This window comes from Dermochelys coriacea, chromosome 4, assembly GCF_009764565.3.
Source record: "Dermochelys coriacea isolate rDerCor1 chromosome 4, rDerCor1.pri.v4, whole genome shotgun sequence".
NCBI classification, from domain to species: Eukaryota; Metazoa; Chordata; order Testudines; family Dermochelyidae; genus Dermochelys; species Dermochelys coriacea.
In genome coordinates, this window is record NC_050071.1 from 82,049,372 (window position 1) to 82,071,852 (window position 22,481).

At 41.8% G+C, this 22,481-nt stretch overlaps 1 protein-coding gene across 4 annotated transcripts in view; it reads right to left on the reverse strand.

The window, feature by feature from the left end:
• The window catches only part of IRF2 (interferon regulatory factor 2), a 68,666-nt gene that overhangs the window by 16,824 nt on the left and 29,361 nt on the right, over positions 1-22,481 (reverse strand). For 3 of the 4 annotated variants that reach the window (XM_043513584.1, XM_038399383.2, XM_043513583.1), the window contains exons 2-5: positions 18,829-18,921; positions 9,332-9,431; positions 8,542-8,718; positions 5,307-5,353 (exon numbers count right to left, since the gene is read on the reverse strand). In XM_043513584.1, the coding sequence (XP_043369519.1) occupies positions 5,307-5,353; positions 8,542-8,718; positions 9,332-9,431; positions 18,829-18,915 (411 nt within the window). In that variant the 5' untranslated portion in view covers positions 18,916-18,921. Of the gene's footprint in view, positions 1-5,306; positions 5,354-8,541; positions 8,719-9,331; positions 9,432-18,828; positions 18,945-22,481 lie in introns of those variants that run through there. The other variant, XM_043513582.1, reaches the window with a different exon arrangement.

The following is a 22,481-nucleotide window of genomic DNA, read 5'->3' on the forward strand; positions in this document are numbered from 1 at the left end:
CTGAAATATCCTTGAAAACCCTTAGTGAATTAATTATCTTTGGAGTTCACTGTATTAAATGGAAAGGTTATGTATTATTGTGGGCCTGGATGATCAAACTACTATATTGAACAATATGGCAGACAAGAATGATCTTTTGGGACAATACATGTGAAGTGGAATTCCTGAGAAATAGCTAGAGGGAGGCGAACGCAAATTCCTTCCCCCTACTTATACAAAAACCCAGCCTTCTGAAGCTATGCACTCAGGAAGGCATCATGTCTACTGTTCCCAGAATCGGATTATCAAAGGCCACGCTATATATAAAGAAACAGGCTAATTTGCCCAGTGTGCGTGTGCTTGTTCTGAGCTAAAGCAGTTATGAACTTGTAACCACAGAAAAAAATCCTTGGTGGGGTCTGAAGGACTGACTCCTACCAAAGCCCTGCTGAAGAGAAAGGGGTGATTTCTGGTAAACTTATAAGCAAGTGTACAGGCTCTTTTATTGTTTTAATAGGTTTTTTTTCTGTAATGCTTCCACCTTAAGAATCAATGTGCTTGCTTAGAAAGGACTGCATGGTAACTTAAAATTGTGGGCAATTACCTGGTCATAGCCTCTGGAGACAGAGTGAAACAGACACTGGCCTGTTTAGGCAGTCTGGCTTTCTTGGGATATCACAGTATATGCAGGGAACCGTGCAGCCTAGAAAACCCTTGGACAGGAGGGAGAGTCACACTGGTCTCCACCCAGGATAGGTGATAGTTGGAGGCTGGAAACCTAGAATGGGTGCCCTTGGTGAACTCTGGAGGGGAAATGCAGGTGCAGTAGCCCTGAACTGTGATAATTCCACTCTCTCTTTCTCTCTGTCTCAAATTCTGCCTCCACTCAGCAAAAACTGATCCAAGCCAAAATCTTCAGAACAAACTGTGCAAGTGGTTACTATAAAAGTGGTACTTTTCTGCAATAGCAGATGCTTTTCTGCCTATCGCGTGTTTGTAAAAGTCAGGCAGTAGTTTTCCAAAGGAACCCAAACATTGCAGCCACAAAACAAACATTTGCATGTCTGTACAATGCCTAGCATAAAGGGGCTACCAATACTGAAGGGGCACCAGTGTACTATCAATATTAATACTAATAATCAGCAATAGAGAACACTGAAGTTAGAGCCAGATTCTTGGCCCTAAGTTCACTTTGCACTGCACCAGCACCTCATTGGTACAAAAAGGATCTTAAAGCCACTTCAAGGAAGCAGCTGGAGATTTTCAGCAGCGGTTTGTCAGGGGCAGGGATAGGAGGGGCATGCTGGGGGTAGGAAGGGAGCACACTGTGTCCCAGCTGGTATTTAGTCAGTGGAGCAATCCCTATGGGAATGCGGCAGACAGTGTAACTTGAAGCAGACTGAATTAGGTTGCTCTAAGTTACACGAGGGGCTGTTTCAGCCTTTGGCACTGTAGAACTATGGAGACAGAAAAAAGTGTCAGAGCTGGGGATCTAGGGCTGGATGCTCAAAAGGAATTAGGCATCTATGTCCCAGTTTTGGCTCCAATGTGATGCCTAACTCCTGACTAACCCCTGTAGATACCTAAACACACTCAAAGCCTACATTTTCAGGGTAAAAACTCCATCAGCAACAATGTCTCTGCCTTTGGGCATTCACACTGTTGGCTCACCCTAGGTGTCCGGATGCCTACCTCCCACCTGAGCCCCAGAGCAACTTTCAAACCAGGGGATACAGAGGTGTTGGGATGCTTAAATTGCATGTGGGAGTGACCAGTACACATACTCAGAGGCTGCCTACCAGACCAGGCCCCAACCAAAACCCACTTGGAGGAGGAGCCCTGTGGTTAGAGAAGTTACCTGGGATGCAGAAGACCCTGGTTCAATTTCCCCCTTATGCGGGGGGAAGAGGATGGATTTGAACTGGGGTCTCCTACCTCTCATGAGAGTGCACTAGCCACTGCACTATGGGATATTCTGATGTAGGGGGGGCTCACTCAGCCTCTCCTGCGGAAGCTGTTCCAGTGTGGATAAATAATGAAACTGTGATTGGAGCAGGAGGCCCAATCTCATTGCCCAGTGACTATTTAAAGTATTTATCCACAGTCATTGGGCCAGAGAGAGAGAGAGAGACAGAATGGCTCTACAGTCCAGCAGTTAGGGCACTCACCTGGGACATGGGAGACCCTGGGTCCAGTCCCCCTACTCCAATCTCTCTTTCATAGTTTTCCTCAGTTGGACAGATTCAGCAGGAGAGACTGAGGGAACCCTCACATCAGAATATTCTTCGGAGAGGTAGGAGACCCCTGTTCAATTCCTCTCTCCCCCTCTGCCTGAGGGAGAAAATGAACCTGGGTTTCCCACATTCCAGGTGAGCACTTTACCACAGGGCCAAAAGTTATAAGATGAGCATCAGCAACAAAGATCAGCACGTCCTTGCACCCTTGTGCACCTATCTCTGTAAAAGGGACAGTGCTTAGTATTCAGTTCTCTTGTCAGCCTCTCCCATTGGCTAGCTTAGGTGTCTCCCTGTCTCACATACTGGCTTGTGAGAATACCATTCTAAGGTGCCTATCTCTTCCTATTCATTGTATAGGGAGCGTAGGTGTCTAACTCAGGCTTTTCAAATTGCAGCATTGCCCTTGATTTTCTGAGCATCTAAAAAGTTATGCAGTGTGTCAGAACACCCAACTCCTTTTGAGCACTCAGCTTCCAGTCCTTAGTCTTCTCCGCCTGTATAGTACAGACCACGGGATTATTTCAGGCACTTTAACAGGCATCAGGTCATGGAAAAGTTTCCCAGTAATCTTCATGAGAATGAAGCACTGTTTTAAAGGTGAAGTGCAAAGCTTTAATTTAAAAAAAAAAGAATCCAAATCAATAAAACACCTTTGTAGACTTGAAAATTATAAGTGTGTTTCAATTTTCAAACAACATTTTTGTAAATTAGTTCATCCTTTACCTATCGCGCAGGATCTGAGTTAAGGATCACTATTACTCCTGCAATAATCAATAGCATTCTAATAGTTATTGAGTACAGAGACTGCAATCATTTTCAAACAAAACAAACAAACAATCTAGAATCGGCACATGCACAGTTGTTCAAATAAACCAGAATACTCTGGGATAGCATCCTGGTTCCAGCTCATAGAGGCTGGTGAGTTCTAAGCTCATTGGTGTATGGGAGAGCGGGCTGGAAGCACGGACAAACAGCTTACACATTCAAGTGTTACAGAATACAATATCTGGAAGATGCTGCTTCCAACACTTGGGGCCTACTTCTAAGAACACTTATTACCAGGCAAAATGCCATGAGTAATAATCCCACTGACTTCACTTGAACTACTCTGGTAATGAGTGCTCAGAGGACTGGACCCATGTGAGTAGGAGAGGGGCAGCGTTTCTCATTAATGGACACAGTGCTACCGCTTTTATTTATTTAATGTTTTGACTGTAAAGGAAGTGTGTGGGGGAGGGGTTAAGATAGTGTATAACTGCAGCCAATTAGCTAGTAGTTGGCCTTTAAGGACACCAGCTGCTGCTCCAATCAGACAGAGAAAGGTATGAGTAGAGAATTGTTTCTTTGCTGGCAATTTACATCCCTCTGTCTGCTAATTATGATTGGCACTTATATTAAAATGAATACTGGTGGGTATGTAATCTGGATACCAGGGTTAAATAGTGTTATCTTAAAACAATCTTAAAATCAATAAAAATACAATAAAGTAATATCTTGAAATATTAAGTATACTTATGTATTAAATGAGACAAATGCCAGCACAGGTTTGTTTGCCACCCCCCTCCAGTGAAAACCAATGTCCAACTGTAATTTGACTCTGTGATGCATGAGGAGAATTTTTCCCTGAATTTAATTTTAAGAAGGGTGCATTTCAAAAAGGGTCTTAGAGTTCACCATCCATAAAATCCTTTCCATGCCCTTAAGGAGGGCCATGGCATGCAGAGCCTGCCAAGTGGAACAGCTCACACATATAGAAGAACTACAGTTTCTTCTCCTCAAAAATTTCAATTTAATTAGGGGAAATATAAGGCCAGACCCTGCCATACATACTCAGGCAGAATTCCCACTGACTTCACAACAGCTGGGGCCAAATTGTCCTCTGGTGTAAGCAAACAAAATTCCCACTGACCACAGGGATAGCTGAACCTGCGAATGTCAGGCCTGAATTTGGTCTCTCTTTAATAGGGAGTGGCAGGAAAGTCAGGGGTTGCTCATTACTGCACACTGCTACCACTCATACACTACAAAGGAGCTGCTACTGTGGCCACTGATTTCATGAAAGCTTTGTCTGAGAAAAGGTTGCAGGATTTGTCCAGTGTTCTGCTAATGATTTGAGATGGTAAACTTTGTTTTTAGTTGCATCTTCTGAACAAGATTTCTGATTTATTTCTGGCTTACGGCCCAGTACTGCTAACATTTACTCTGGAACATGTGTCAGTCTCTCTCTAATGACTTCAATGGAACTACTCCAGCTAGGAAGCACAACATTTGCTAGTGAGGATTAGCAAGTTCAGGCCCACATACATTTTGGCAGGAGCTCTGCGATCAGTTCCGGGATGTGCAAAGGAGTCGTGAACACGGACTGCAACCCTATTAGAGCTACTGTTCTTACCTAAATACAAACTAATTTCCATCACAACTGCATCATAAATTAATTACACAGGGTATTGTTGTTGCCTATGACCATTCCCTATATAGTTATTTTATTTCTATCAGCACAAATGTACATTTGCTAAATATATGCACAAGCTGCCTGTTTTCCAATATCCAGCTGCAACACAAAAGCTAGTGCTACTTTGATCACATTAGCCACAGTTGCAACAAGCTTCATGTTAAAGAAATGCAATCTGTGCCATTCTAAAGACATAAGGCGAGAAACCACAGGCAAAGAAAGATGGTGGAATGGACTACAAGTGGCTCGGATATTATTTTAGCCCTGGTCTACACTGGCGAGGGGGAACCTAAGATACGCAACTTCAGCTATGCAAATAGCATAGCTGAAGTCGGCGTACATCTTAGGTCAACTTACCTGGCCGTGAGGATGGCAGCGAGTCGACCGCTGCCGCTCCTCTGTCGACTCCGCTTCCGCCTCTCGCAAGCTGGAGTTCCGGCATTGATGGGGAGCGCATTCGGGGATTGATTTATCACGTCTAGATGAGACGTGATAAATTGATCCCCGAAAGATCAGTCACTACCCGCCAATCCGGCGGGTAGTGAAGACCTGCCCTTAGAATGGGTATAAGAAAAGTTATAAACAGAATTATTGACACAAGCTAGAGTGTCACTCACTGTGAAACAGCCAACTCTTACCTTTATTTGTTTGGATTTGTCATCCTTCTCAGTCTTTGGTTTCTTTCCTGGAGCAATAGAAGGAGGAAGGTTTGTTACAACCAGTTGTGAGATGAACAACCAATCAACCCCTACCTATCCCCGGTGGAAAAAAAAAATACTAACTAGGAAATATCATGAGGTGCCTCAAAACATCAGAACCTAGTAGGGATGGGAGGACACATTATGCTTAATTTTGAACACACTTCAGCACTGAAGGGCCAAAAAGTTCAGTTTGAATATTTTGGGTACATGCTCTGCTTTGGAAGGACTGTAAAAAAGGAGCATTGATGGGGCAGAGAGGAAAAAAAATCCAGTGGAAAAACAGAAAAAAAGGAACACAGAGAGGACAGATTGAAAAACAGGGACTGAAAAAAGGAGCAGAGGGGAGAAAGCACACTCCTAATTAAAAATAAATGCAGTCTATGCAAAAAGAAAAGGAATACTAGTGGCACCTTAGAGACTAACAAATTTATTTGAGCATAAGCTTTCATGAGCTGCTCAAATAAATTTGTTAGTCTCTAAGGTGCCACTAGTACTCTTTTTCTTTTTGTGAATACAGACTAACACAGCTGCCTGTGTTACTCTGAAAACAGTCTATGCATTACACCATACATAGATCACCCACTCATTCAGCCTAGCTTGGAGGTGGAAGCCACTAAATGGCGCCGGGGTGCTGGGAAAATTTGTATAGTGGGGCTGCTGAAAGCCATTGAACCAAATTGTAAGCCTTGTATGTGATGGAAACCACTTCAAGCCACGGGATGCAGCAGCACCCCCAGCATCCCTAGTCCCAGCACCCATGAATGGCCTTTCTTTTCTTGATATGCAGTACAAGGTTCCCTTTAGTTAGAAAAACATGTTTATTTGAATGTAATCACCCTTGGAAAAAAAACACATTTCAATTAGAATGAGAACGGATTGTGAAATCACACTTGTTTTGAGAATCCAAATAGTTTACTATATTCACAAAACCTTGAACTCCATGAGATTCACCAATCTCTTGTACTGGGACACTGAGCATCACTGTGAATTAAAAATTCTAGCAGCCAATTTCTTTTGCCCCTACTTGTGCCTCAATTTATTTAAGAGACAGAGCAGGAAACTGGCAACACATTATGCAATTACAGAGAAGGCCCTGTGTATTCCAGAATCAACCCTTATTGCAGCCCTGCACTCCAGAAACTCAGCTGTCATTTTGAAGACAAATTATGTTTCTAGCTTTTATGGCTATGAAGAGAACCTTACAAATTTGAATGGAGTATAACTCACTGCAGCAAGGTATGCCAGAGTCCATAAAATACATCAAAGGCAGGTGACACCCAGGAACTTTAAAACCAATTATCTGCTGTGCCCAATCTGCCACATAGCTCAGTCTAGTCCTTCCCTGTAAGTGCCAGGTTCCCTGTCTTTCTCCTCCAGTCACATTCACCTTACCAAGTACAGCATCACCTCAGCCACTCCTTGCCTTTCAACCACCACTGGGAGTGTTTGGCTGCAGGTAGCACGAGAAATGGAAAAAGGGGGAGGGCTTGCGCTTGATAGTAGTGGAAGGAGTGTTTGGGCATGGGAATCTCTGATTGGGTGGAAAAGAAGAGAGGGGGAAGAGTGGCCAATAGGAGCTGTACGTGCCTAGTGGCATATAGGAGTAGAGGACTCAGGCACGGAACCTGTCATCTGGGGCAGGAATGGGACTGAACGTGTAGGATGTGAAGCAGACTGCAGAGGAGCAGTAGGTCTAACGGTTGTAGTTTCTGTTTTCTTTGAGATTCCTAACCACAATCTATTTATGAAGAAAACATAACTTAAAAAAACAACACAGAAACAACAAAAAAAAGTCCACACAGACCCTAGCTAATTTAACATTCTGGATGTACCCTATTTCTGCCACCGAATCCAACCAAGAGTGGGGTTTTTTCCCAACCTAATTATCCAGCAGGCAGCAAGATGTCTGCCTCCTAATTCTGAATGAGTTCTGTTAACTATAATCATCTCCACTATTTCCCTAATCTCCTTCCAAGAAAGGAGGATACCCGGATCAAACAGAAATCTCCCAGGAGGCCTAAAGAGAGAGTGGAGATGCTTCTATGCGATCTTCTCCCCTATGGACACACTATGGCGATTGGGCTATGGGAGCCTTTAGAAGGTGGAACAATGAGTGAGAAAGGAAGGCGCCATTCTCCATGGCTTTCCCACCTCCTATAAGGTGGGTAGATACCTGTGCCTAAGTTAATGCTTCTTGACTAATCCGCATCTGCGCCTCTTTCAGAAAGAGTTTTTTGTACAAGCAGAAGGGGGGGAAGGGAAGGATCTGCTACAAAGCACAGATCTCCAATGTATGCATGTATACCTGTTCCAGTACTAAGTGCCACCCAATAGGACACTAAGGCTATGTCTTCACTATCCACCGGATCAGTGGGTAGTGATCGATCTGTCGGGGATCGATTTATCTCATCTAGACTGGATAAATTGATCCCTGAATCAACGCCTGTACTCCACCTCAGCAGGAGGAGTAAGCGGAGTCGATAGGGGAGCCGCCACAGTCGACTCACTGCCATGAGGACAGCCAGGTAAGTCGAACTAAGATACGCAACTTCAGCTACGCTATTCATGTAGCTGAAGTCGAAGTATCTTAGTTGGAAAACCGCCCCCCTACCCCACCCCAGGTGTAGCCCAGGCCTTAGTCAGACACTTGATAGGATGGGGAAAATATCAATTTGTTTCTCTTTGGGAGTAGAAATGAAATGATTGTAACATTGTAGAAGTAGACAGGTTTTTCCCTTTAAAAATGTAGCAAAAATCAGAACTTCCATGTCCCGCCTTGACCATAACATGTTTCCTTATTGCTCCAAATATGAAACAGACTAGATATCTGGGGTCAGAGCCTCAGCTGCTAATTGATATGGCCCCATTGTCTTCAATTAAACTAAACCAATTTATACTAGACACTTGATCTTCAGACATCACGTCCTGTGTATCCTCTCTCTTTCAAAAAAAAGTATATTATCCCTTTAAATGAATGCAGTCTGTCTATTGTTCATGGAAAGTTCCTAGATTCAGAGGATATTTTGGATAAATACATGTGACTTCACAGAAGCCAAGGTACAACGGCCATATTTTGCAGGTCTCAGATTCTGGAGTAGAAGTCTCCATCATCAAATTAATATCCAGCTAGGTACCTAACACTGATTTCATGTTCATGGGTCCCTTTGTCTACCTTTTTTGGAAGGCCTTTCGGATAAGGGTAGCATCCTGTAAACCCTGAAGGCATTGTTTCCTTTCTTTATACTTTTGTCTTTGACTTCTTCTATATCAGGCAAGGAGTTCATAGCGCATCGGAAGTTTGCCTTCCATGTCTTTGGATCAGGTTTATCTACTCCTGGTTGAAATTTTCCTAACAAGCAAGAAAATAAAGAAAATTAGGTACATATTAAACATGTTTTCAAAGCCCAGGGAGAGCTAGTAGCACCATGAATTAGTGTCAGTGCACTCCTTTTGATTCTGGAAACAAATTCAGCTACAGTTTAGGTTGCAAGACAAGGCTCATTTGGTGATCTCATTTTCATGCATATCTCTAGAATTTATGATTGGCAGCTTCTTCTCAAGAAAGGCTGGAATAGTATGGGTGTTGCAGATCAGATCAATGCTACAGCAGTGCAAGTAAGCTTTTACAGCACTTACCTTTATTAAGCCTGGTTCAAACCTGTATTAAAATTTAAGAGCATAAGGGCTGCTGAGCCATCTCTACTCCCACTGATTTTGAACCAATTTTGTTTCCATTTCGGTCAATGAAGTTTCATTCTTGTCTTCAATGGAAGCAAGTTACGGCCCCTTGATAAAGTTAGGAGAGTACCAAGGATGTTGCAAGAGGTACTCAGCATCTCACAGATTCAGGTCCTTAAATTCATTCACCGCATTTGCAAAAGCAAACAAAATTAAAGGGAAAATTTCCAGGAGACACACAAAGGCAAACAAAATCTGGTCTGCAGAAATGAGAGTTCCAGTACCTGTGTGAATTGCCCAGTTTCTAAATAAAGGAGCATCTTTTTCAACATCCCACCCATGTCGTGCAGCGTGCATCCAGGGAATCTGAAAAATCTTCTTCTCCTGGAAAGAAAAACAAATAGGATATGTCAACACTAATTGACTCACAGATTTTCTGAGGACTTTAATCCACTCATTTAAAAACACATCTACAGTTCCAGCATCTGCAAGTGTTTCATTTCATTTGCTCCCTTACGGTCCAATCCTGCTATTGCTAAAGTCAATAGCAAAACATCCACTGGCCTCAGAGGGAGCAGGATAGAGCCCTAAATCTGTGAAACCTTCAGATTCCACTTCATGGACTAAAAACTGGGCAGGTTTCCAAGATGACACACATATAATACATGCTGCACCACACATTTATAAATATTCAAATCAAGGCACTTTTGGCAGTACAGAATTTTTTCTTTTTATGATTAGAAATTGGTATGAAGATAAACATACATAGGAGCAAAGCTAATGATGTTGTTGTTGAGGGTAGGGGGATGAGGGGCTTAACATTTAGCTTCTGAGGCACCAGCATAGTGGGAGATGACGACATCTAAAATTGGGTGAAGCAAGCAAATCAGACACAATAACACAGTGAAACGTACAAGACTCCATCACAGCAGGAATCAAAGATCATTAAGGAAGCAGGATGCAAAAGGGGAGGGACTAAGGATAATTTTAGTATCTCAATATAGAACAGAAAAATGTTTGTTTGTTTACTGCTCTGAAGGTTACATCTAAGAACATTGTGACCAATGCATTATATGCATTTCTATGAAATAATCTAAAAAATAAACTGTAGCTCGTGTGTGCTCTTCTCTTCTTCTTTCAACACCACTTTTTTCCCCTTCTCTATCTGGCTCTCCTCCTAGTCTACGTCCCATATGTATTCTCTCTCAGACTAATATTTCTATAAAAGTAAAATTTTACTTTTTTTCCTTTTCTCATCTCTCACTGATATTTTCTTTTTCTGATTCTGCCTTTTACTTCAACCTCTGATTCCATTCAAACGTTTCTCTCTCGTTTGTTAGGATCATATAATTATGTTCATTTTTATTCTTCTATTCTCTTTTTTTTCTCTCTTCCCTTTAATTTGGTAAAATATGTTTGACATGTGATGTCCATTTCTCTCTCATCATTCTTCCCACTCATTCTCCATACATAGGCAATGTCCTTTCATTTACTCCCTTTGTCTTCTTATTTTCTCCCCTGCAAAACAGTGATCAGTCTGAAAAGAAGCTCTCCTCCTTCCCTAGCTATAACTGATCATATCTAGGGTGAAAGCTCTTTGCCCACCACTGCTGTGCTTGGGTCCAAAGCATCACTGCATCCAAACCCAGCAAGGACAGGCCCAAAGCCTTAATACATGTCAGTAATATCAGTGCTCCCAACCAGCACCATCCCTGGTAGGAAGCACAAACAGCACTGAAACACAAGACACAGCAGTAATGGTTCAAGTTAATGATTTTGCAATCCCTAGCTCCAGCTCAGTGCTTTTCAGCCCTGAAGCTTTTCTCCAAGCACATTCCCTGGGATAATACACAATGTGGGTGTCATGAACTAAGAGGAGTATCAAAGGGAGAGTAGGTCATGCAGCAAGGGGGAATATACTCCAGTGAATCAACAAAGCAATACTGAAACCAAAAGAACAGATGGAGAACAAAACACGGCAAAAACACTATAAAAGTTTGGGGCCAGATGTGTTTTCTAAACATCATTTCAAAATTGTTGTGAAAATTTATCAGCCCTAGCACAAAATTCCACTTGCCTACATATAACTTAACAACAATGAAGATACTAATAATATATTTCTTGCTCGTTAACAAAATACTTGTCCTAGATGAGTGAGTGGATTTTTGCAAGGCTGGTTTAAATATATAATTATCCTCTTCTTTTCTTTGCGTAATATTTACTGTGCACCTTGTGCTTTAATAAAAGATGAGTTTGAGCCTGAGAGATGTTTGAGCATGTTGAAGATGGCAGTAAGTACACATTATGGAAATGTCTTATACAATCTAACAAGGATGAAACAAATGGTGTACTACAGAAATTTAATATAAAAACCTAGAGAACTCGATTAACTTCTATAGAATTTAAGAGAGCTCATATTCAAAGATTCATAGACGTTTAAGGCCAAAAGGGACCATTAGATCATATAGTCTGCAGGGGTGCTGGAACAATTTGTATAGTGGGGGTGCTGAGAGCCATTGAACCAAACTATAAACTCTGTATATGATAGAAACCACTTCAAGCCTGTGGATGCTGCCACACCCCCAGCACCCCTAGTTCCAGCACCTACGCTAGTCTGACTTCCTGCATAACACAGGTCCTTACATTTCATGCAGTTACTCCTGCATTGCACCCAATAATCGTGTTTCATTAAAGTATATCTTCCACAAAGGCATTCAGTCTTGATCTAAAGACATCAAGAGATGATGGTTAATCACCGTCATTGCTGAAAATGTTTGTCTTATTTCCAATTTTAATTCCTCTGACCGTGTAGAGTGGCAAAACTACCTCCCTATTCCTGCTTACTACTCCCCTGTTTATACATTCATGGATTGCATTATCCCTTTGTGCCACATCATCTCACAGGGAGATCATGTTGAGTTGCTTGTCTACTAGGACTAGAGCCCCTGGTTTTGAATAATTCAAAAGGACATGAAAATCTATGTATAAGAAGAAAAACCAAAATACTCCCCTGCAGCAGCGGCTCCCGTCCTCAGGACTGGGCCCAGCTCCCTGCTCTGGGCATTGCAACCTGGCACATGGGGTCGCAGCATCTCTCAGTTTTGGTGAGTGGTGTTGCGACTTGGCACATGGGGTTGCAGCACGACTCAGGATTGGCCCAGCCACCTCGCTGTCATAATGGAGGCCCAGCTGGCCAAACCTGAGTGGCTCTGCCACCCCATACAGCTGGTTGCAATGCTTGGTATGGGAAGGTCTGGGCCCAGCTCCACAGGACAGGAGCTTCTGCTACAGGATGAGTGCAGGATGGGCTCGCTCTGCCACCTCTCATCAGGTCATGACGCAGAGAGTGAGAAGCCAGGCCTAGCCTCATGTCTGTAGGAGCCGTCACTGCAGGGTGAGAGCAGGACAGGCTCGCTCTGCAACCCCCCTCCAAGTCTCACCACCCCCACTCCTCACAGTTAGGACCTGACCCCATCCAAAGCACCTCCCACTTCCACACCACCAACCCCTCCCAGAGCAGGACCCAATCCTGCAAAGACCTCCGACCCTTGGGGCAAGACCCACTCCCACGGAAGAAATGAAATAAAACAAAATCCTCCCCCGTCTACCCCCCCTCCAAGATATAAAGAGCAAGTAGAATTTCACAGGGCTCTAACTCTGATCCCTGAATCCTTTCCACAGTCACTGCTTTGCAAGACACAGCCCCCATGATACAGCCCGCATTCCTTGTTCCCAGGTGTCTGACTTTCCATTTGGCTGTATCAATACACATTTTGTTTGAACAGTTCCAGCTACCTTACCAAATGATCCAGATTGCTCTGTTTGACTACTCTGTCCTCCTCATTATTTACCATATCATCAATCTTTGCATCATCAGCAAAGTTTATGAGCAGTGATTTTACATTTACTTCCATACTTACTTCTATAGGATGGTTCATAAAAGCCCTATAGGGATTGTCATGCTGACTAAGATCACTGCTCCATTTGTCCAGGATCTTGTTGCTAACAGCAGTCAGTACCTAATGCTTCAAACTTCAAAGGAAGGTGCAAGAAAACTTTTAGTTGTCAGTTATGTAACAGTCTGCCTGCAGGGGAAGGTTCTTCCTAACTCCAGTCAGTTTGTGGCCTGAAGCATAAGGATTTATATCATGTAAAATAAAAATCAATCCAATCCAATATAACCATAGATGGTCTCATTCGTCATAGAATCTTCTAATCTTTTCTTGAACCCTACTAAACTCCTTACTATAGTGAAATCAGTGGCCATAAGTTCCACATGTTAAATATGGGTTGGATACCAGAAATAACCCTTTTTCAATATGAAACATGTTTCTTTTCAGTTTCATTGAATGCCCTTGTGAACAGGTGGCTGCATCCATCTGTTCTAAAGCAAAATCCACATTGGGTGGATTCAAAAACTCACTTTATCCCTTTCCTGGAGTTCGCTTTATTAACGAAGACATAAAACATAAACAATGACAAGCTTTTTTCTTAGGCTTGGCTGCACCTAGAGGTCCTACTGGAGACCTACTCAGCCAAGACTCTATCTTCTCTTTTGCTGGACAGCCACTTTCACAGCCCTCAGAGATGCCTAGGGGAGAGGTAATGAGCCACCTGCCTCAACGAATCAGCAGAACCTACTTAAACCTTGCCCATCAGGATCAACGGCTAGTAAAAAGGCGGTATCTTCAGCAAACACTGTCACCCTGGGACAGTCCCCTTGTTCTTGCAATATGAAAAAGTTTATGTTCTCTATTCTCTTTGTTATATTGTACACATCTATGATCCCTCTTACCAATCACTTCTCTTGACAGCCGCAGTCTTCTCTCTGTCTTTTCACATGGAAATCTCCCTTGCATCTAATAATTATCACTACCCAAATCTGAATCACTTGTATTTCTGCTTCATATTTTTTAAGACCAGAACTGAACACAATATTTCTGGTGACAGCATACCATTGATTTATATAATAGCATTATATCATCAATGTTGTTTTCCATCATAATCCTTATAAATCCTGCCATTGTCTTCTGTTTTGACAGATGCTGAATAGGCTTTCATTGAGCTTTCCAAAATGATACCCTGAATGACTGCAGTTAATTTAGAACCCTGCAATTTCTATTAAAATTAAATGCAACTCTTCCATGGAAAAGGTGATGATCTTTCATTTGTGTTGAAAATTCCAAAGATTATTGGCCCTGCTCAGTCATGTACTGTACACATAGTATTTTGTTCTTTCAGGCATTTATGCAGGATGCTGCATCTCACTGGGAATAAATAAATCAGGCTCAGTGTGACCTTTAAAAATGTAGAACAAATATGTGAATCATAAACTAACTAACTACAGTAGAACCTCAGAGTTATGAGCACCAGAGTTACGAACTGACCGGTCAACCACACACACACCACATTTTGAATTGGAAGTACGCAATCAGGCAGCAGCAGAGACCAAAAAAATAAAATAAAAACAAATACAGTACAGTACTGTGTTAAATATGAATTACTAAAAAAAAAAAATAAAAATAAAGGGAAAGTTTTTAAAAAAAAAAGATTTGACACGGTAAGGAAACAGTTTCTGTGCTTGTTTCATTTAAATCAAGATGGTTAAAAGCAGCATTTTTCTTCTGCATAGTAAAGTTTCAAAGCTGCATTAAATCAATGTCCAGTTGTAAACTTTTGAAAGAACAACCATAACATTCAGAGTTACGAACATTTCAGAGTTATGAACTGCCTCCATTCCCAAACTGTTCGTAACTCTGAGGTTCTACTGTAAAGCAGGGTAATAAAAATTGCAAACACCACATTCAGTTGGAGACATCAAAGGAAAAGTAGAGACAGTACTTGCAATCTGGCAACAAACTAGAAAAGGAAAACAACTTTGAAGACTTACTGCTCTCTTGCTATGCAGCAAAACTCTCACAACAGGTAACAGAGCATGAGGTCAGCTCTTTCCTAACTAGAGAGTTGCAGGGCGAGTTTTAAATAGGCTGTGTCTGTCTTCCCACACACATGTGAAGAGCCAAAGTGCTTCAATTCCTGCTCTTGTTACAGATCTTCTCATTGCTCCCAGCCCCATGCCTGTCATTGCAGCCCTTCTCTCCAGCTGCATGAGGAACACTACCCCACCCTCAGCTCTGCATGTCTCACCCCCCAACTTTGTCTCAACAAAAGGGTGAACCACCACTGCCCTTCCGCCACTCACGCTGACAAAATTTCTGCTTGCCCTGGCTAAGCCGGCAAATGGATTTTTCAAGTCCAGTACACAGGAGTCATTTCATCTACCACTGAACTGTGGCCACTTCTAGAGAGTGGAACACAGTAACTATTTAACAGTGCACAGTAACCTTATGCAGCAGGACAGGACAGGAAGTGAAGAAATAAATGCTCCATACATTTTCAAATGGAGAAGTTAGGTAAGTAAAATGTAACTTCTTGAGATGCCATTTAGCCAACATAATATTGTGTATGAAAACTGACAATATTCCCCATGAAAATGAACTATGAAAGTCCCAATACTGAACTTTTAAGGCTTTACATTTAATACAACTTAAAAGCTGTGTATTGTAATAGCAGGTATACTGTTTATTCTACCCAGGTTCTTTTCTTTACCATGAACCATTGTGGAACTATGGTGAACAAAAACAGCACCTAAACCCTACAACTTCTACAATTGGCAAACCATAGGTGTAGTGTATAAACAAAGCTGTGGGTGCAAATAATACCTTATCACTAAGGCTACAAGTCTGTCACAGATTCCGTGATTTTACGAGACCTCTTTGACCTCCTGAAAATTCCAGTAATTCAGCCCCAGACAGGAGGGCTGGGACTCTAGCCCCTCTATCATGGAGCTGGGACTTCCATGATGTATTGTTTATTGCCTGTGTTCTGTCCATTATTTCTAATAAAAATACCCGTGCCAAAATCTTTGCCTTATGAATCATAGATTACACGTGCTGCCTTGTTTATCGTCAGGATTTACACTTAAATATAGAAATTATTTTTGGTTTAATGACTCATTGCTTGAGTGATCAGTTGCAATTAGAAACACTTTGAAGTGGATTCAGGAAGCCATTTCACATTGTAAGAGGCAACTATGAAGGTATGAGAATTTTTGGGGAAAGATCAGATGCTATATACAAGTATAAGACTGTAAGAACAGGCATACTGGATCAGACCAATGGTCTATCTAGCCCAGTATCCTGCCTTCTGACAGTGGCCAGTGCCAGGTGCTTCAGAGGGAATGAACACAACAGGGAAATTTCGAGTCTTTAGGGACACCCGAAGCATGGGGTCACATCTCTGATCATCTTGGCTAATAGCAATTGATGGACCTATCCTCCACGAACTTAAGTAATTCTTTTTTGAACCCAGTTACTCTTCTGGCCTTCACAACACTCCCTGGCAATGAGTTCCACAGGTTGACTGTGCATTGTGTGAAGAAGTACTTCCTTTTATTTGTTTTAACGTGCTGCCTATTAATTTCAACAGGTGATCCTTAGTTCTTGTGTTATGTGAAGGAGTAAATAATATTTTCCAAGTCACTTTCTCCATACCATGTATGATTTTATAGATCTCTATAGTCGTCCTTTTCCAAGCTGAAAAGGACCATCTTTTTAATCTCTCCCTATATGGAAGCTGTTCCATACCCCTAATAATTTTTGTTGCCCTTGTCTGTACCTTTTTAAATTCTAAGATATCTTTTTTGCGATGTGGTGACCAGAACTGAATGCAGTATTCAAGGTCTGAGCCTACCCTGAATTTATATAGTAACATTATATTTTGTCTTATTATCTATCCCTTTCCTAATAGTTCCTAACATTGTTAGCTTTTTTGACTGCCGCTGCACATTGAGCAGATGTGTTCAGAGAACTATCTGCTATGACTCCAACTACTACTTTCTTGAGTGAGTAGTAACAGCTAATTTAAATCCAACATTGTGTATGTATAATTGGGATTATTTTTTCTAGTGTGTGTCACTTTGCACTGAACATTGGCCATATGGCTGGTCATTTAATCTGGTATTCTGCTCCTGGTAGCAGCCAGTCTTCTGCTTTAAAAAAAAAAAAAAAATCCAAATTCAAAATAATTTATTAGCACAACGTGGCCTGGCCAGTTGTGTAATATGATATAATGGAACAAAGAATACATTATGGCTCATCTGTGCAAACAGCTTACACCCAGAAGCGCAAGGGCAGATAACCATTGTAACACCTTGATCTAGACAGAGTAGTTGCAAATATTAAACAACCCAACAGTCTTACAGTCTACCTTGATGTGTTTATGGGCTCTGAATTCACAGGATTGTCCGAACAAACACACTAAGGAGTCCACTGCTCAATGGAGAGATCTTCTCAGTGCAGAGCAAACAAAGCAAATAGGGTTTTTTTGGTGTATTAAAGAAGGGTGTGAAACAAAATATAGAAAATGCTACAATAGCACTGTGTCGAACAGTGGTATGCCTGCATCTGGAGTACTGTGCCCTGTATGGACAGCTTTGCTTTAAGAAAGATTCAGTGGAAAATGAACATTTCCAGAAATGGGCAATGAAGATGATCCAAGTATGGAAGAAATGATATATTACTGACTACAGACAGCAAAGGAGAAGATTCAGTAGGGACCTGAATGTAGTATTCAAATTACAAAGGGAACTTTCAAAACTGATCAGTCCCTCCATTTTACTGTGGTCCATAATACAAGAACTAGCATACTCAAGATTAGGAGGCAGCTAATTTGGGGACAGATAAAAGAAAATATTTATTTACCCAGCATAAAGTCACAGCATGTGAAATTCGATGCTGCAAGAGGTTATTGAGACAGAATATTATGGATGAATTTTAAAAAGTACCCGATAATTTTGTGACCGCTAGTATTCATAGTTATGCACACTAAGGTAAAAATAATAGAAGCTAAATATCATGCATCAGTTCAAAAGCAGATCACATAAGCAACAAGTTACTACTGGAAACAGGGTACCAAACCAACTGGATCACTGTCTGACTTTGAATGGCAAATTTGACATTTCTATACATCAAACATGCCTTAATATCATTTCCCATGCCTGTACATGATAAATTAGCACACTATGGCTGAAAATAACTGACTCATGCTTTTATGTGTGATAAATTAATATTTTCCATAGTAAAAATACATGTGATTTTACTTGGATTTTTTTAGGCCTTACATTTATTTTGAACTTTTTAAAAATTAGCTCAAGAAAACCATTTGCTTTGATGTTCTGGGGCTTGATCCTATATTCTCTGAACATCTTAATCTCCCACTGAGAGTTCTGGGTAAGTACAGAATGCTGATTGGGATTTATATGGAAAAAGACACCCATTACCCTTCTAAGTTCTACCATACAGCCTGTAGCAATGAAATCAAGTAAGTATCCATGCTCCAAGCAGGGATCAGCATATCAGCTCAGGGGTTAATGCAGAGTAGACTGTTACAGTTCAGAAGAGCATTCTGTTCAAGTCCTACTGCAGCCATTTGGCTCTGCACTTTGTTCCCAGCGTAAAGCAGTGGAGTTTCCATAGCACCTGCTCCCACAAAAGAAGGCAGAAGAAGAAAAATGGTTTTTAAAAGAGTCACTGATCCGATAAGGAAAAACAGCTCCTCAAATCCTGAACACAGAGCTAGAAGAACAGGTTCAGCAAGAACAGCTCAAATCTGCCTATCCTCATTGCTTTACCTCACAGGAAGCCATGAGAATTAGATCTAAGCAACCAAGCTTCAGACCCTGTGACAATTGATCTGTTTATCAAATACGTACAAATCTTACCTTATTTAGCCATTTTAACCCTGGTATTGTGTTTGAATTTATTTGGTCTTCCAGCCATGGACGCATCCGCATTCTTTCCACAGGCATTGTTACCTTTAGCAGAAGAAGAAGAAGAAAACAAGGGACAGTGTTACGGTTACTTAACTGTGTCCTAGGCAGAAAAATAGATTTTTCTTTCTTAGCGATAACAGGCAAATTTGAATTGTTTATTTTAAAAGTGTGTGAACACAGGGCTGGTAAACAGCATCTGACTGACAGTCCTTGAGACTGATGTTCTGCTTATCCACCCATCAGGTCCAGCACAGACAGCAGGAGTGAAGCTTTCCCATGCCTCAACTTTGACCTTGTAGCGGTAGCACCACTAAACTGAATGAACAATTCAAACTCTTATCCAGTGAGTCCTCTGTCCCTCTGGGAGGGCTGTTTCTGTAGTCTGGATACCTGTCCACCTGGAACTTGCCTGAGCCTCCCAATGTATTTTACAGTGTAGTACAGCATACTCCCGATTATCCAACTAGCATGGGAGATATGGATTTCATTTGGATAATTGGGAGTTCAGATAATCAAGAGGGAAGGAGCCATTCAGCTGCAGGGTGGCCTCCCCCACGGGAGGGGGCTCTTCCCCCACAGTCCTGGCTGGGGATGTCTGGTATACCCTACTCACTCACTCCTGTGACAGCGGGATTGCGGAGGGCTTCCAGCGCTGCTGCAGGGCTAGTGAACCCGATCCCCACAGGCGCAAGGTGCAGGGAAAGGCTGTGATCTTGGCAGGACAGAGCAGAGACATCTGGCCAGGATTCTGTTCTGTCCAGCCAGGACCACAGCCTTCCCTGTACTTTGTGCTTGCAGGGATCAGATGTCACCAGCCTTGCAGCCACACAGGTGCCATTAAGCAGCAGGGTGGCATCCTCCACTGCTGGTTTCTGCTCTATTATCCAAACCTCTGCATTATCCAAATCCTTCCCTTGTACCCCTGCATGAGATACATGCTGCAAGAGAGCGTGCATCTCAAGTATCTCATGATGGAGGACAAGGATTTGAATAACAGAGTTTTGGATAAATGGGAGTATACTGTAATTCACTGGGCAACCATCTGGTAGCAATTGTCACTCTACCTGAGGGCAAGCTGGGTCTCCCTGTCCCATTACCAACCCCTTGAGCCATCTAGTCCCTGATTTCTTTAGCAACCATTTTACAGTTTAAAATACATAGGAATCAGTGCTCTTCAAGCCTCTTGCCTGTATCTCAGTGTAGCTAGTTTAGACCCAAACTTGCTTCTCTCACATACCACACAAACTTGATGTTGTTTCATTGTTTGTACCTGTAAATTATTCACACCGGAGTACAAAGTCTTGAACCTGTTAAAGAAAACTTTAACTTATCCCAGGCATTTCTAAGGTGCCAATGACCACGAGATCTAGAGATACTAGATATAGATTTAAGAGTCACATTAAAACTGTTGAGAAGCCTGCAATCACTTCCATGTTCAAAGACTTTTACTTGGGTTTTTTCACCCCAAATTCCTCCTGTTTCTCTGTTTGTTCTTTATGTCAAAAGGGAAGGAACTTTGCATTACTTCCAGCTTCCCCATTCTGCAATTGTTCTGTACTTCACCACACTTTTAAAGGGGCCAGAGCCATATATTTGAAAGTGGATAGCAATGAGATTAGTGTAAATGGGTTTGTTCTTTTTCCTATGGGATTACAAATATCAGGCTGACTAACAATTAAGGTTTCCTCTCACTGCCCAAAGGAGATATGTTTACTGAAGCCACTGGGGAATTATGTTTAAAATCTGAGGGCAAAATATGGCAAACAGAAAGGCAAAATTATAACAAGCAGGATCACCACCAGCTCTTAGCAAACATACTGCCTCGCGTTATCTTGGAAGGGCTGTGTAGAGCAAGCCACAAAATGTTTCAACTTCAGCCTTCTTTACAGTCACTAACTAAAATGACTACGAACTTCAAAAATAACATAGAAAATTATTAACTGCTTAGCCCCACCACCTTCAGATATGAAGAAAATAACCAAATCTCCAGAAACTGACCATAGCTGAATCCATGTACAAAGTTTCAGTCTCCGTGTGAGAGGCCTGCTAACAAAGCTGTCATGTGAGTCACAGCAAAGCAGGCTTGCCTGTTTACATGGTATGGTGCTTTGAGAAATGTCTGCGGAACAGGAACAGTATCTATGAGTTTATATAGAATTCAGACACAGGAAACACTATGTACGTATCTTAAGCTGTGCTCAGGGCTGATTCACTGAATCCTCTGTGACAGAAATGACAGAAATGTTTGGACTGAACCCTAAATACAATATCTAGCTTTCCCGCAAGTCAACTGCATGTTTTGTTTATACATCAGGGACAAGATGCAGCCCAGGAGAGCCTTAAAAGTTTCCCCCTTACAGATACCATCTCCTCAAAACTGCAGCAGGACAAAAGTTGAGCAACTGAAAATTTCTGTGGCTGGTGAACTCAACCAACCGCATTTTCTATTAATCTGTCAAGGAACATACAAGCACACGCAAATATCGTGGTTGGGTGCATTTCTTCATGTAAACTATGTAAATATATCCTGGCAAGGTGCAATGCAGCCCTCACTGTTCCAAGCGCGGGCACTGAAGCTCAGCAAGAGGACATATTGTATATATTTGTGTAGAAGCCAAAATATCCAGGACAAAAATTGAAGGCCTACTTTTGGGGAACTAATTAGTTAAGAGGCAAAGAGGAGGGAGCCCATCAGCATCTTCAAGGGAGCAGCAGCTAATTTAACTTGAAGTGCCAGCCCTCAGCCTGGTAATACAGTGAGCTCCGCCTTGGGTCCAGCCAGGAGAAGAGATGCAGCTGCCAACACCACTGCTCAAGAGAAGCTGGTCTTGCGGAGGATGGAAATGCGGAGTTGTGTGGCTCTCTCTTTTCTCCCAGGGAGACGGATGCCTCCAGAGGGGTCTCCCTGCTTTTCCCCTGCTGGTGCAGTTCTCTCTTCTCCAGACTAGGGATCTTCCAAGGCAGAACTCTATCTGCCGTTGGTAGCATATATCAAGTATATTAGGCCATCCCCACTCAGTCTGATCAAAGATCTTTAGGAGAGAGGGTTTAAGGCCTATTTATTTCAAAACAAAAACCAAAATACCAAAACCCTCTAAATAATGACCAGTTGGAGGAGAATGTGGGCACTGTCTGGAATACACTTCCACAGAGGAGCAAGCACAGACACTATTAAAGTTCTGTTAAACGAAGTATATACAAGCCCAGGCAACGCTCCTCAGAGGCAATGTTCAGAGTTCTGCTATAGAAAACAAAGCTGTAACATTTTCAGAAGCATCTCCAGGCAGTTCTTTCTCAGAATGAGAACACTGACCACACCTGATATGACAGAATATTGTGGTTTCTAAAACAGCTGCATGTCCACCACTCCTTTACACAAAAGTACAGTATTAACACAGGATTAATTTAGCTCAGGTAACAAATAATTTAAAAATAGAAAAATTACACTAAGGCATTGGTACTGGTGCATAGTTAGAGTGGAAAACAAAATAAGGAAATGTAAAAGTTAAGTTTCTACTGTAATGTTAACTTGGCTATAAAATATCATTTTGTGTTCCTATTTTTCTTGTTAAATGTATAGTTTGAAATAATTCTGTTTATGT